Source organism: Ranitomeya variabilis, chromosome 1, assembly GCF_051348905.1.
Source record: "Ranitomeya variabilis isolate aRanVar5 chromosome 1, aRanVar5.hap1, whole genome shotgun sequence".
Lineage (NCBI taxonomy): Eukaryota > Metazoa > Chordata > Amphibia > Anura > Dendrobatidae > Ranitomeya > Ranitomeya variabilis.
This window is the reverse complement of record NC_135232.1, coordinates 698,328,275-698,344,364: the sequence shown is the minus strand read 5'-3', so window position 1 is coordinate 698,344,364 and position 16,090 is coordinate 698,328,275. Positions and strand designations below refer to the sequence as shown.

The 16,090-nt window shown below is 48.2% G+C and overlaps 1 protein-coding gene across 2 annotated transcripts in view; it reads left to right on the top strand.

Annotated features, from left to right (window-relative positions):
- LOC143777072 (tumor necrosis factor alpha-induced protein 2-like) overlaps nucleotides 1-15,814 on the top strand; it is a 41,260-nt gene extending 25,446 nt beyond the window's left edge. For both annotated transcript variants that reach the window (XM_077267045.1, XM_077267035.1), the window contains 2 exons: nucleotides 12,976-13,118; nucleotides 14,739-15,814. In XM_077267045.1, the coding sequence (XP_077123160.1) occupies nucleotides 12,976-13,118; nucleotides 14,739-14,904 (309 nt within the window). In that variant the 3' untranslated portion in view covers nucleotides 14,905-15,814. The remainder of the gene's footprint in view (nucleotides 1-12,975; nucleotides 13,119-14,738) is intronic.
- The last annotated feature ends 276 nt before the right edge of the window (nucleotides 15,815-16,090 follow it).

Below are 16,090 nucleotides of genomic sequence, written 5' to 3'. Positions count from 1 at the left end.
GTTTCAGTTAGAATTGGGGAGTTTTCACTGTTTAGGCACATCAGGGGCTCTCCAAATGCGACATGGCGTCCGATCTCAACGCGTTTGTTTGCGTTAAAAACGCATGCGTTTTTATAGAAAAAAAACAGAACACACACTGAAAAGTCACCCACCACCATCAAGTTGATAAAGGGATCCAAACCCTAACCCTAACCCTACCCCTAAACTCATCCCTAACCGTTTAATGAACATTTTCTGACAGTCATAGTGCCTTGTATTTAAGTGCCACGTATTTCAGTGCCACGTATTTCAGTGCCACGTATTTCAGTGCCACGATAATTCAGTGCCACGTCTTTCAGTGCCACGATATTTCAGTGCCACGATATTTCAGTGCCACGTATTTAAGTGCCACGATATTTCAGTGAAATACGTGGCACTGAAATATCGTGGCATTTATGTGAAATACGTGGCACTTAAATACGTGGCACTTAAATACGTGGCACTTAAATACGTGGCACTTAAATACGTGGCACTTATATACGTGGCACTTATATACGTGGCACTTATATACGTGGCACTTATATACGTGGCCACTGAAATATCGTGGCACTTATATACGTATATACATATATAAACGTATTTCAGTGCCACGTATTTCAGTGCCACGTATTTCAGTGCCACGTATTTCAGGTTAGGGGTAGGGTTAGGGGTAGGGTTAGGGTTTTTTGTTTTTTTCTTGATTTCTTGTGTTTTTCTATAAAAACGCATGCGTCTAAAAAACGCATGCGTTTTACTGCGTTTACATGCGTTTTTTCACACATGCGTTTTTTAAAAAAACACATGCAGATAAAACGCAAGTGTGAAACCAGCCTTACCCTTGGGAAATTAAAAACATGGGGGCTAAAATATAATTTTAGTGGAAAAAAAAATATTTTTTATTTTCACGGCTCTGCGTGATAAACTGTAGTGAAACACTTGTTGGTTCAAAGTTCTCACAACACATCTAGATAAGTTCCATGGGGGGTCTAGTTTCCAATATGGGGTCACTTGTGGGGGGTTTCTACTGTTTAGGTACATCAGGGGCTCTGCAAATGCAACATGACACCTGCAGACCAATCCATCTAAGTCTGCATTTCAAACGGCGCTCCTTCCCTTCTGAGCTCTGCCGTGCGCCCAAACAGTGGTTCCCCCCAATGTATGGGGTATCAGCGTATTCAGGACAAATTGGACAATAACTTTTGTGGTCCAATTTCTCCTGTTACCCTTGGGGGAAAAAAAATTGCGGGCTAAAACATCATTTTGTGGAAAGAAAAAATGATTTTTTAATTTTCACAGCGCTACATTCTAAACTTTAGTGAAACAACTGGGGGTTAAACGTGCTCACCACACATCTAAATAAGTTCCTTAGGGGGTCTTCTTTCCAAAATGGTGTCACTTGTGGGGGTTTCCACTGTTTTGGCACGTCAGGGGCTCTCCAAACACGACATGGGTTCCGATCTCAATTCCAGCCAATTTTGCATTGAAAAGTCAAATGACGCTCCTTCCCTTCCGAGCTCTGCCATGCGCCCAAACAGTGGTTTATCCCCATATATGAAGTATCAGCGTACTCATGACAAATTGCACAACAACTTTTGGGGTCCAATTTATCCTGCTACCCTTGGGAAAATAAAAAATTGGGGGCAAAAAGATCATTTTTTGTGAAAATTAATATTAATTTTTTTTACGGCTCTACATTATAAACTTCTGTGAAGCACTTGGAGGTTCAAAGTGCTCACCACACATCTAGATTAGTTCCTTAGAGGGTCTACTTTCCAAAATGGTGTCACTTGTGGGGGTTTCCACTATTTAGGCACGTCAGGGGCTCTCCAAACACGACATGGGTTCCGATCTCAATTCCAGCCAATTTTGCATTGAAAAGTCAAATGGCGCTCCTTCCCTTCCGAGCTCTGCCATGTGCCCAATCAATGGTTTACCCCAACATGTGGGGTATCGGCATACTCAGGACAAATTGTACAACAACTTTTTTGGTCCAATTTCTCCTGTTACCCTTGGTAAAATAAAACAAATTGGATCTGAAGTAAAAATTTTGTGAAAAAAAAGTTAAATGTTCAATTTTTTTTAAACATTCCAAAAATTCCTGTGAAGCACCTGAAGGGTTAATAAACTTTTTGAATGTGGTTTTGAGTACCTTGAGGGGTGCAGTTTTTAGAATGGTGTCACTTTTGGGCATTTTCTGTCATATAGACCCCTCAAAGTCACTTCAAGTGTGAGGTGGTCCGTAAAAAAAATGGTTTTGCAAATTTTGTTGCAAAAATGAGAAATCGCTGGTCAACTTTTAACCCTTATAACTCCCTAACAAAAAAAAATTATGTTTCCAAAATTGTGCTGATGTAAAGCAGACATGTGGGAAATGTTGTTTATTAACTATATTATGTGATATAACTCTCTAATTTAAGGGCATAAAAACGAAAAATTTGAAAATTGCTAAATTTTCATAATTTTCGACAAATTTCTGTTTTTTTCACAAATAAATGCAAGTCATAGCGAAGAAGTTTTACGACTATCATAAAGTACAATAAAAAAAACAAAAAACAATCTCAGAATCACCAGGATCCGTTGAAGCGTTTCAGAGTTATGACCTCATAAAGTGACAGTGGTCAGAATTGTAAAAATTGGCCGTGTCACTTAGGTGAAAACAGGCTTTGGGGTGAAGGGGTTAAGGGGAAGGAGTAATTTTTGTCATAGCAGTTAGGCGGGGGGAGGGAGGTCCTCGAAGTTGGTGGAAAGAGGGCAATGGTGGATTGTAGGGGGGGGGGACCTCTAGTGGTCCTGGACTCCCCCGGAGTGGATTGCGAGTGGTTGTGGTAGATCAGCCCGTGGAGGGGCTGATTAAAGGATTTGGTAATCGGTTGGTTTGGCCGGGTTGGTCATTATCTGCCTCCGAGCTGGTGCTTAGCGGCTGGAGGCAAGACTAAGCCTGGAGGCCAAGGTACACAATTTGAATTTATGCAAGGTTATTTTTTAGGCTTCGAGGACCACCACTCCCTGGGGGGGATATTGTTTACATGTTGTATTGTATGTTTAATAAAAGGCTGCTGTGGCCATTTAATCCAAATTTGGTGTAATGTCATTATTCAGGAGGGGACCTTATGATAAGGCAGTTTATGATAGATCGGATTCAGTAAGTAATTAAGATTAGGCTACTTTCACACTAGCGTTAACTGCATTACGTCGCAAATGCGTCGTTTTGCCGAAAAAACGCATCCTGCAAAAGTCCTTGCAGGATGCGTTTTTTTTGCATTGACTAACATTAGCGACGCATTTGCGACGCAATGACACACGTCGCAACCGTCGTGCGACGATTGCGCCGTGCTGTGGCGGACCGTTGGGAGCAAAAAACGTTACATGTAACGTTTTTTGCTCCCGACGGTCTGCTTTTTCCGACCGCGCATGCGCGGCCAGAACTCCGCCCCCACCTCCCTGCACTTCCCCGCACCTCACAATGGGGCAGCGGATGCGCTGGAAAAATGCATCCGCTGCCCCCGTTGTGCGGCGGAGACAGCGCTAGCGTCGGGAACCTCGGCCCGACGGACTGAGCCCGACGCTAGTGTGAAAGAAGCCTTAGGCAATTTAAGTCAGTAAAGGCGGTCATGAGTCACGTGTACCCCTTACGTCACGCGTAGACACTTCTGCCAGCTGCGTATCTTCTAGGAGAACAAGAGGATCACACATTAAAATTCAACATGCCCGATTCTTCTCTTCCCCAACATCATAAGCTGGGAGCAAATGGGAAGGCGTCCATACATATTATATGGTCAGCCTGATTTTATCTATTATGTCTAAGTAAATGTGAATCTAATGTATTCAGCCGCCTGTGATACTTGTACAGTTTGCAGTTCTTGTGGGGTATTTTTGTGACAGATTTAAATCATGAACTGAAAGTCACATCTGTGCACATGTACATGTTCCGCTGACAGTGTAGGCACGAATACTGTGTGGTTTCATCACAGGTTCCTTTTTTTAGATTTTCACTAGCTAAATATAATTCTTTCCATGTCATTGTGCATTTTACTCTCATTTTGAATCTGTATGTCTCGTTATTTGTGTTTCCTGCACCCCAGATGACTAATATGTATTCCCAATTAGAAAATACAATACAAACACAATACAACTGGTAAGGAGGGGTATATATGTAACAGAGTGCAGGGTTGCGTATGTCACCACGGAACAGACAGACCAACTGTTCAAGGGGATTTATTAACAGGGGTAAAATTCTCCTCGCAGGGAGTAAAACAGTAAACAGTTAAGCGGAATCAAAGGGTTAACGAGTGTTCTTGTAACTTATCAGCTCAGGGAGGTCCTGACTGGAGGGTCCTTTTCCCAATGTGGATACAGTCACCAGCAGGGCTTGAAATCCTGAAGTCTCTTCTGTGTCTCCTGGAAGGTCCGGGGTTAAGTCTCTCTGCAATCTGTTCTTCGCAAAGTGAAAGTGAAACCAGGAAATAGCACAGTCTCCGTGACTGCTGCAAGAGCCTCTATGCATCAGGCTGACAGTCTCCCTGTATTAACGCTGTCACACACACTCTGGGTAGTTACTTATCACACTCAGGGAATCTTTGCTTGTCACTGCGGTCACCAGGGATTCTTTGCTTGTCTCTGCGGTCACCAGGGCTGCACAGTCACTGTCTCTGATTCTGGAGGCTTCCAAATCTACACCCTCACATCCAGCCGTCACTCTGGTGGGTATCTCAGCCTCAGTGCCCTCACGGGGAGCACTCTGTCATGGGGAGCGCGGCGCTGCAGCCTGCTTTCTCTCTCGCACGCTGTCCCCTCTCTGGCGCGCTCCCTCTCCCACACTTTTTCTGACCACTCCCCTCTCCTTTCCCAGCAGTCACCACGTCCCCTCTGTCCAGGGCAGAAAGTCTTCCCCCCAACAAACCAGCTGTCTGACTAAGTGGTTCCAGGCAAGGAGCAGGGAAAGCAACCTCCTTACATTCCCCCTCTCTTAAAGCTCGCCATTCCACGGGCGAGGACTCTTCGTGCTTCTCTTTGTTCTTTGGAGAGGAGTCAGATACCTGCGATTCTCGCATCTCCTTCTGCCTTTCTTCTTGTACATACTCCCAGACTAAATGGTTTAGGAGCTGCTCATCAGTCAGGTTGAGATATGCTTTCTCTGCTTCATCAACAACTGCTGATTTCTTCTTTTTCTTCTTCTTCTTAGCTTTGCCGCTAGCAGATGTCTGCGTAGAGGATTCATCCTCCTCCCTGTCGTTATCGGAAACTTTAGGGACTTCTTGTTCAGGCTCCTCAGTTTGGGGGCTTAGTACAAGCAATTCTTCTCCATAGCTCCCCCTCTTTTTGACAGGAGCATTCTCGTCAAAGCTTGAGTCAGATGAATTAAGACCATGCAGGCCGGACTCTTTGTCATCTGCGCCGGGCTCTGCGGACATCACTTCCCAGGGCTTCTCAACCACACGCCCTGTCTCACACAGCTGTTCCATTTCCCCTGTCCGATCAGGAACTGGTGAGCTGACAGCCAGCACATTCTCCACCTCAGGGGACGACATCAGTGGTTCCTCCTTCTCATCGGCTCGGACCTTGAAAACGAGTGTCGCAGGAACACTTGGCACTTTCTCTCCTTCTTCAGGACCTCGTGCTGGGCAGGGTAGTAAAGCACTTTGGTGGTCCTCTCGAGTGAACGTCACTTTCTTCCTGCCGGACTGAGTCTCACCAACAAAACCTTCAGACCCAGGCTGTATATCCACCAGGTTCGCCTTTACGTGTTGGGACAGCGCAGTCATTTCACCAGAGATGCTTGACACCTTCTCCACCTCTCCTTGGCGTCCGACATTGTGGTACTGTCTTGTCCTAGGTGGAACTCTTCTCTTCCTGCCGTACCATTCCCTCCAGGGGCGACGTACCCTCCAGTTAGCAGGACCCTCAGAGGGGTGAGCGGATCTCTGCCACCGCTCTTCTCGGGTAGGGCAATTTCTGGACATGTGTCACACCTTTCTGCACGTCCAGCACTCACGTCTGCGTCTGTCTGGAGGGCGCTTCAGTTTGGATCGTCGACCTCGGCAGGGGACATCTCTCATCTGCGGTTGTTCTTCATCCCAGGATACGGAGTTACACTCTGGGGCCGCCACCGAAACCTTCTTTATGTGGCGCACCTCTCCTATATCTCTTTCTGGTGGCTTCCGCACGTTACCTCGGGATATGCTGCTGGTCCCCAAAACAGCAGTAAGAGCTTTCCCCAGACTCTCAATCTCCTCCCAGATTCTTCTTATCTTCAGCTGGGAATCCCGGGTCCACATCGCCTCCTCTTCATTTTGACTGGGTGCTCCGCAGTTGTAGCATCTAGGCAGTCTTCTTTGCCGAGCGGCACTAGTCTCACTTTGGAGGGCGGTTGCTGCAGCAGGGATCTTCTTATATTCAGCCACCTCCTCACGGACTCGCTTAAGCTCCTTCTTCAAGTCTTCTACCCATTGAGGGGCTGTTACCTCCCTGCTCCATACCTTTCCCACTGGCACTACCACCCCTTGCTCTTGCTCGCGTGCCTCACTCCCGACCTCAGAGAAAGTCATATCTAGCTTTACACGCATGCGCTCTCGCAGGGCCTGTTTCATCAATACATCTCGCAAGCCTGTCACCAGTTGGTCTCGCAGTACAACGTCAATTGACCCCACACCTATGCCGTCCTTTTGTATAATGGCAGTATGAAGCTCCTGCAGTGCGTTCATATATTGCGTCACGGTCTCCCCCTCTCTCTGTACCTGCCGGAACAGTCGCATGCGCAGCTTCCCTACGTCAGTGGGGTCCCCATGCGTCTCCTCAAGTATACGTAACACTTTGTCCAGGGTATCTCTCGCCTGGGGGGGTCTTAGCAAAACAGAGTCCCGTGCATCCCCCTCTAGGGCCATCACAGCCATTTCCGCCTGCAGAGCCGGTGTCATAGGATGTATCCGCATCATCCCTCGGATGCGCTCCGTCCAACCCCACAACATGACATTACTCCCTGAAAATTTTGGCAGGTTAGCTAACATGGCTCCCAGGGAGATGCTAGACCTGGGGCTTCCCTCAACTGCTTGGTCTGCCCCTTCCGTGCTACCGTGTGACATCCTGCCGACTACGCCAAGTGTAACAGAGTGCAGGGTTGCGTATGTCACCACGGAACAGACAGACCAACTGTTCAAGGGGATTTATTAACAGGGGTAAAATTCTCCTCGCAGGGAGTAAAACAGTAAACAGTTAAGCGGAATCAAAGGGTTAACGAGTGTTCTTGTAACTTATCAGCTCAGGGAGGTCCTGACTGGAGGGTCCTTTTCCCAATGTGGATACAGTCACCAGCAGGGCTTGAAATCCTGAAGTCTCTTCTGTGTCTCCTGGAAGGTCCGGGGTTAAGTCTCTCTGCAATCTGTTCTTCGCAAAGTGAAAGTGAAACCAGGAAATAGCACAGTCTCCGTGACTGCTGCAAGAGCCTCTATGCATCAGGCTGACAGTCTCCCTGTATTAACGCTGTCACACACACTCTGGGTAGTTACTTATCACACTCGGGGAATCTTTGCTTGTCACTGCGGTCACCAGGGATTCTTTGCTTGTCTCTGCGGTCACCAGGGCTGCACAATCACTGTCTCTGATTCTGGAGGCTTCCAAATCTACACCCTCACATCCAGCCGTCATTCTGGTGGGTATCTCAGCCTCAGTGCCCTCACGGGGAGCACTCTGTCATGGGGAGCGCGGCGCTGCAGCCTGCTTTCTCTCTCGCACGCTGTCCCCTCTCTGGTGCGCTCCCTCTCCCGCACTTTTTCTGACCACTCCCCTCTCCTTTCCCAGCAGTCACCACGTCCCCTCTGTCCAGGGCAGAAAGTCTTCCCCCCAACAAACCAGCTGTCTGACTAAGTGGTTCCAGGCAAGGAGCAGGGAAAGCAACCTCCTTACATTCCCCCTCTCTTAAAGCTCGCCATTCCACGGGCGAGGACTCTTCGTGCTTCTCTTTGTTCTTTGGAGAGGAGTCAGATACCTGCGATTCTCGCATCTCCTTCTGCCTTTCTTCTTGTACATACTCCCAGACTAAATGGTTTAGGAGCTGCTCATCAGTCAGGTTGAGATATGCTTTCTCTGCTTCATCAACAACTGCTGATTTCTTCTTTTTCTTCTTCTTCTTAGCTTTGCCGCTAGCAGATGTCTGCGTAGAGGATTCATCCTCCTCCCTGTCGTTATCGGAAACTTTAGGGACTTCTTGTTCAGGCTCCTCAGTTTGGGGGCTTAGTACAAGCAATTCTTCTCCATAGCTCCCCCTCTTTTTGACAGGAGCATTCTCGTCAAAGCTTGAGTCAGATGAATTAAGACCATGCAGGCCGGACTCTTTGTCATCTGCGCCGGGCTCTGCGGACATCACTTCCCAGGGCTTCTCAACCACACGCCCTGTCTCACACAGCTGTTCCATTTCCCCTGTCCGATCAGGAACTGGTGAGCTGACAGCCAGCACATTCTCCACCTCAGGGGACGACATCAGTGGTTCCTCCTTCTCATCGGCTCGGACCTTGAAAACGAGTGTCGCAGGAACACTTGGCACTTTCTCTCCTTCTTCAGGACCTCGTGCTGGGCAGGGTAGTAAAGCACTTTGGTGGTCCTCTCGAGTGAACGTCACTTTCTTCCTGCCGGACTGAGTCTCACCAACAAAACCTTCAGACCCAGGCTGTATATCCACCAGGTTCGCCTTTACGTGTTGGGACAGCGCAGTCATTTCACCAGAGATGCTTGACACCTTCTCCACCTCTCCTTGGCGTCCGACATTGTGGTACTGTCTTGTCCTAGGTGGAACTCTTCTCTTCCTGCCGTACCATTCCCTCCAGGGGCGACGTACCCTCCAGTTAGCAGGACCCTCAGAGGGGTGAGCGGATCTCTGCCACCGCTCTTCTCGGGTAGGGCAATTTCTGGACATGTGTCACACCTTTCTGCACGTCCAGCACTCACGTCTGCGTCTGTCTGGAGGGCGCTTCAGTTTGGATCGTCGACCTCGGCAGGGGACATCTCTCATCTGCGGTTGTTCTTCATCCCAGGATACGGAGTTACACTCTGGGGCCGCCACCGAAACCTTCTTTATGTGGCGCACCTCTCCTATATCTCTTTCTGGTGGCTTCCGCACGTTACCTCGGGATATGCTGCTGGTCCCCAAAACAGCAGTAAGAGCTTTCCCCAGACTCTCAATCTCCTCCCAGATTCTTCTTATCTTCAGCTGGGAATCCCGGGTCCACATCGCCTCCTCTTCATTTTGACTGGGTGCTCCGCAGTTGTAGCATCTAGGCAGTCTTCTTTGCCGAGCGGCACTAGTCTCACTTTGGAGGGCGGTTGCTGCAGCAGGGATCTTCTTATATTCAGCCACCTCCTCACGGACTCGCTTAAGCTCCTTCTTCAAGTCTTCTACCCATTGAGGGGCTGTTACCTCCCTGCTCCATACCTTTCCCACTGGCACTACCACCCCTTGCTCTTGCTCGCGTGCCTCACTCCCGACCTCAGAGAAAGTCATATCTAGCTTTACACGCATGCGCTCTCGCAGGGCCTGTTTCATCAATACATCTCGCAAGCCTGTCACCAGTTGGTCTCGCAGTACAACGTCAATTGACCCCACACCTATGCCGTCCTTTTGTATAATGGCAGTATGAAGCTCCTGCAGTGCGTTCATATATTGCGTCACGGTCTCCCCCTCTCTCTGTACCTGCCGGAACAGTCGCATGCGCAGCTTCCCTACGTCAGTGGGGTCCCCATGCGTCTCCTCAAGTATACGTAACACTTTGTCCAGGGTATCTCTCGCCTGGGGGGGTCTTAGCAAAACAGAGTCCCGTGCATCCCCCTCTAGGGCCATCACAGCCATTTCCGCCTGCAGAGCCGGTGTCATAGGATGTATCCGCATCATCCCTCGGATGCGCTCCGTCCAACCCCACAACATGACATTACTCCCTGAAAATTTTGGCAGGTTAGCTAACATGGCTCCCAGGGAGATGCTAGACCTGGGGCTTCCCTCAACTGCTTGGTCTGCCCCTTCCGTGCTACCGTGTGACATCCTGCCGACTACGCCAAGTGTAACAGAGTGCAGGGTTGCGTATGTCACCACGGAACAGACAGACCAACTGTTCAAGGGGATTTATTAACAGGGGTAAAATTCTCCTCGCAGGGAGTAAAACAGTAAACAGTTAAGCGGAATCAAAGGGTTAACGAGTGTTCTTGTAACTTATCAGCTCAGGGAGGTCCTGACTGGAGGGTCCTTTTCCCAATGTGGATACAGTCACCAGCAGGGCTTGAAATCCTGAAGTCTCTTCTGTGTCTCCTGGAAGGTCCGGGGTTAAGTCTCTCTGCAATCTGTTCTTCGCAAAGTGAAAGTGAAACCAGGAAATAGCACAGTCTCCGTGACTGCTGCAAGAGCCTCTATGCATCAGGCTGACAGTCTCCCTGTATTAACGCTGTCACACACACTCTGGGTAGTTACTTATCACACTCGGGGAATCTTTGCTTGTCACTGCGGTCACCAGGGATTCTTTGCTTGTCTCTGCGGTCACCAGGGCTGCACAATCACTGTCTCTGATTCTGGAGGCTTCCAAATCTACACCCTCACATCCAGCCGTCATTCTGGTGGGTATCTCAGCCTCAGTGCCCTCACGGGGAGCACTCTGTCATGGGGAGCGCGGCGCTGCAGCCTGCTTTCTCTCTCGCACGCTGTCCCCTCTCTGGTGCGCTCCCTCTCCCGCACTTTTTCTGACCACTCCCCTCTCCTTTCCCAGCAGTCACCACGTCCCCTCTGTCCAGGGCAGAAAGTCTTCCCCCCAACAAACCAGCTGTCTGACTAAGTGGTTCCAAGCAAGGAGCAGGGAAAGCAACCTCCTTACATATACACTGCTCAAAAAAAAAAAAAGGGAACACTAAAATCCCACATCCTAGATATCACTGAATGAAGTATTCCAGATGTAAATCTTTATTCATTACATAGTGGAATGTGTTGAGAACAATAAAACTTAGAAATTATCAACATAAATCACAACTAATATCCCATGGAGGTCTGGAGTATCGGAATGATGCTCAAAATCAAAGTGGAAAATGAAGTTACAGGCTGATCCAACTTCAGTGGAAATGCCCCAAGACAAGGGAATGATGCTCAGTAGTGTTTGTTGCCTCCACATGCCTGTATGATCTCCCTACAATGCCTGGGCATGCTCCTGATGAGGCAGCGGATGGTCTCCTGAGGGATCTCCTCCCAGACCTGGACTAAAGCATCCGCCAACTCCTGGACAGTCTGTGGTGCAACGTGACATTGGTGGATGGTGCAAGACATGATGTCCCAGATGTGTTCAATCGGATTCAGGTCTGGGGAACAGGCAGGCCAATCCATAGCTTCAATGCCTTCATCTTGCAGGAACTGCTGACACACTCCAGCCACACGAGGTCTGGCATTGTACTGCATTAGAAGGAACCCAGGGCCAACCGCACCAGCATATGGTCTCACAAGGGGTCTGGGGATCTCATCTCAGTACCTAATGGCAGTCAGGCTACCTCTAGCAAGCACATGGAGGGCTGTGTGGCCCTCCAGAGAAATGCCACCCCTCACCATTACTGACCCACTGCCAAACCGGTCATGCTGAAGGATGTTGCAGGCAGCAGATCGCTCTCCACGGCGTCTCCAGACTCTGTCACATCTGTCACATGTGCTCAGTGTGAACCTGCTTTTATCTGTGAAGAGCACAAGGCACCAGTGGCGAATTTGACAATCCTGGCGTACTGTGGCAAATGCCAAGCATCCTGCACGGTGTTGGGCTGTGAGCACAACCCCCATCTGTGGACGTCGGGCCATCAGTCCATCCTCATGGAGTCGATTTCTAACCATTTGTGCAGACACATGAACATTTGTGGCCTGCTGGAGGTCATTTTTCAGGGCTCTGGCAGTGCTCCTGCTGTTCCTCCTTGCACAAAGGCAGAGGTAGTGGTCCTGCTGCTGGGTTGTTTCCCTCCTATGGCCCCCTCCACATCGCTTGGTGTACTGGCCTGTCTCCTGGTAGCTCCTCCAGTCTCTGGACACTACACTGACAGACACAGCAAACCTTCTTGCCACAGCTTGCATTGATGTGCCATCCTGGATGAGCTGCACTGCCTGAGCCACTTGGGTTGTAGAGTCCATCTCATGCTACCACGAGTGTGAAAGCACAACCAACATTCAAAAGTGACCAAAACATCAGCCAGAAAGCATTGGTACTGAGATGTGGTCTGTGGTCCCCACCTGCAGAACCACTCCTTTATTGAGTGTGTCTTGATAATTGCCAATAATTTTCATCTGTTCTATTCCATTTGCACAACAGCATGTGAAATTGATTGTCAAACAGTGTTGCTTCCTAAGTGGACAGTTTGATTTCACAGAAGTTTGATTTACTTGGAGTTATTATTATTCTGTTGTTTAAGTGTTCCCTTTATTTTTTTTGAGCAGTATATATAATTATATAGTGGTAGAGCGGCTCACTCTGCTGGACACAGAGGTAAAACTGGAACACTGTCTCTTTGAGAAAAGGCTTGGTTTATTGTAGCAGCATAAACCAAGCTGGAAAAGTAAAGAGAATATATGGGGTAGAATAAGGTTTATGTACCTTATTTCATTTTATTTTAAATATACTCTAACAAAATTATATGTATTTACTATCTTTTGTGTGGTGTCACTCTTTATATCCAACCAGTGGATTTTTGGATGTGATAATTGTTGATTTGTAGAAAAATGTTTGCAATTCCAAAATGTTTCACAGGATATTTTTGTTCAACCCCTTTAATTAAATTTGAAAGTCTCCACTTCGATTGTATCTCAGGTGTTTCATTTTAAATCCAAAATTGTGGCCTGCAGAGCTGAGATTCGTGAACATTCTATCACTGCCCAAATATTTTTGGACCTATCTGTATATCTAGTCTTATCAGTCATGGCTGTATCCCGGACTATACCCCTAATAATAGTTCTCCCTTTTACAGTTAAATGTTGATCAACGGTCAGAAGCCGCCTGGGCGAATGATGTGATCGACAAGGTGGCCGATATCATAGCATCTGACCCTAAGGATTTGGAAACCATTAAGCAAGACGTGTTTGCCCTTGGCAACACATGCCCAGATATCAGGTAAGGAGTCAAAAGGGTGACCAAAAAATAAATGTGACCTTCCAGATGTCAAAAAAGTAAAGAAAATTACAAACCATGGCTGCCATTTTTCAGAAACAGCTCTACCTTACCTGTCTGCAGGTCGTGAGTGGTAACGCAGCTAAATCTCACTGGATCCAAGATCTAATACCATATTGTAGCGCCCCCACTGCCGCAGGGCCGAGGGGTACCCGGTACCGGGCCCCTGAGTCTCTGCTTCTGGGGTTGTCACGGCGGCTAGGCCCCGGTCCTTGACCCTGCCGTGGGGCGCACAGTGAATGATAGGTGTGGATGTTGGTGGTGCAGTTGTGGGATGCAGGTCGCGGTAAATAACGAGGACACCAGGTTGCAGTCTCTTTACCTCTTTACTGGAGATCTCTGAATCCTCAGTCCAGAATACGGTTCACCAGGCTGCGCAAGTCCGGCCGGTCCAATGGCACTTCCAGAGTTCACTTCACAGGTGGAAATCGGTGCCTTCCTTCTTAGCGCTATGTGTTGTAGTCCTTCCCTGCTGTGCTTACGGAAAGTACCCCACAACCGTTGTGTCTGTTTCTTAAGTTCCCTCACAACTCGATTAAATGATGTTCTTCTAATCGTCCGTCCCTTCCTGATGTTACAGTTAGAACGGCACCCGTTTGTTGGGTAGGCCTGGAGTTCTTCCGGGACCCTAGAGACGCCCCTCTCCTGCAATTGCCTCCCAAGACTTCATAGGTGATATGTGTTAGACAGCCCGCCTTAAACTGACTGTCCTGCCGCTGTTTAGAGTATTGCTTGAAGCTGAATGTTATAATACTCCCTCGGCGTTCCGGCCACCGGTAGTGCGCCTCAGTAGGGTGTTGCTCCGGTCTTACAGCACGACCCCTACTGGAATTCTCCTATCGCTTGATCTCGTTTCTCACTCAGCACAATCTATCTCGCTTCTAGTCCTTTCTTGGGCCCCGCCGCTTCCCGGAGCTGGCGCGGACCCGTTACGTTCTTTCCAATGCCAAGCCTCTGTCAGGATCCCACCCCTGACAGAGACCCTACTGTCTCTTCCTCCACAACACCCTCTGCCACTAGGTGTTGCTTCGTCCAATCCAGTCCGCTTTCTCATCTAACTTCCTGCCTGACCCCCAGTTTACCCACTATGGTGGGGAGTGGCCTAATGAATAGAACCCTTAGCTCCCCCCGGAGGCCCGGCTGTGAAATGTATTGGTGTCTGTGATACCTGATCAGATGAACTCCTTCAGTGCCATCGGACGCACCATGGCTCCCCATAGTGGCGGAGCCACAGTACTGCAACGACCAGGACTCTGGGGCGCTGCACTATGATACACTCACAGGCAGAATGCATTTTTGTAAAAAAAAAAAAAAAAAGCAGCCATGTTTTTCTAATCCTGCACAACCCCTTTAAATGTAGGGTGAAACTGGGGGCAGCATTATTAAGGCAGTCATCAGGTCACATGTACAGGTACGAGGAATAGTCACATTACCGTGCTTTGTGCGCATACAACAGATGGGGGGTCTGCTGTACATCCATATGACTGCCCACGTACAGCATGGGAGTTACTACTCAAACTCCTCTTGCATAAATTGCAGAATAATTTACCTCTATTCCTACAGGAGACGACACGTAAAGTCCTTTTTATGCATCAAAAAAGACCTGTCGAATTCTCAGAGGATATCTGCAGTGAATATCTTGAACATCACCAACCTGGAAGACCCACAAGGCAGACAGCTGTTCACAAATATCCCATGTTGGCCATGTCATTTTCTAAGATTTTGGTGAAGCATTTTTTTGCCATTTTTTTTGGCAGAAAACATTAAAGGAAATCTGCCAGCAGTTTTTTGCAATATAATCTGAGAGCAGCATGAAATAGGGGCCGAGACCTTGATTACAGGGATATGTCACTTACTAGGCTGTGCTGTTGTTTCAATAAAATCAGGGTTTTATCAGCAGGAGATTATCATTTCAGAACTAAGTGGCTGGTGCCTCCTGGTCCAACCCCAACCCCACCACTGATAAGCAGCTTTTTGTCAATGCACAGTACATACAGAAATCAGCCAATCAAAGGTATGGGCGGAGTTATACACAGAAAGCGGCCAATCAGTGGTGTGGATGGGGTTATACAGAGTTCAGCATTCTTGAGCTCTGCTAGATCTGCAGCAGATAAAACAGTGATTTTATCAAAACTGGACCAATCAGACCAGTAAGTGACACATCACTGAAATCAGGCTCTCAGCCCCTGCATCATACTGCTCTAAGATTACATAGCAAAAATCTGCTGACAGATTTTCTTTAATTTGCGTAATGGGCTACAATTTTTGCGTTTTATATGATGTAACTAAAGTCCTTAAATCACAATGGTTGAAGGTCATAAAATATCCCCAAATCTCTTGGAAGTCATTGTAAGGCAACGTTGACACGGCCATATTTTCAAACCAACTGCAGCGCTTGGACCAATGTTATTCTAAAGGACTGTTTAGATGAGAGATAAATTTCACAGACGAAAGAAAATTGTAGCATGCACTAATTTATTCCGTATATATGATGAGCCATACAAGTCAAATCTATAGGTGCTCAAAGAAAAATCAGATCACATATACATCAACCATATAGCATCTGTTTTTTTGGTTTTACAAATACATTGCAATTCTTTAATATAGGAAACTGTATTGAGTCTTGTAAGTGTTTAACCCCTTCCTGACATCAGACGTACTATCCCGTCGAGGTGGGGTGGGCCCGTATGACCGCCGACGGGATAGTACGTCATCACCGATCAGCGGCGCTCACGGGGGGAGCGCGGCCGATCGCGGCCGGGTGTCAGCTGCATATCGCAGCTGACATCCGGCACTATGTGCCAGGAGCGGTCATGGACCGCCCCCGGCACATTAACCCCCGGCACACCGCGATCAAACATGATCGCAGTGTACCGGCGGTATAGGGAAGCATCGCGCAGGGAGGGGGCTCCCTG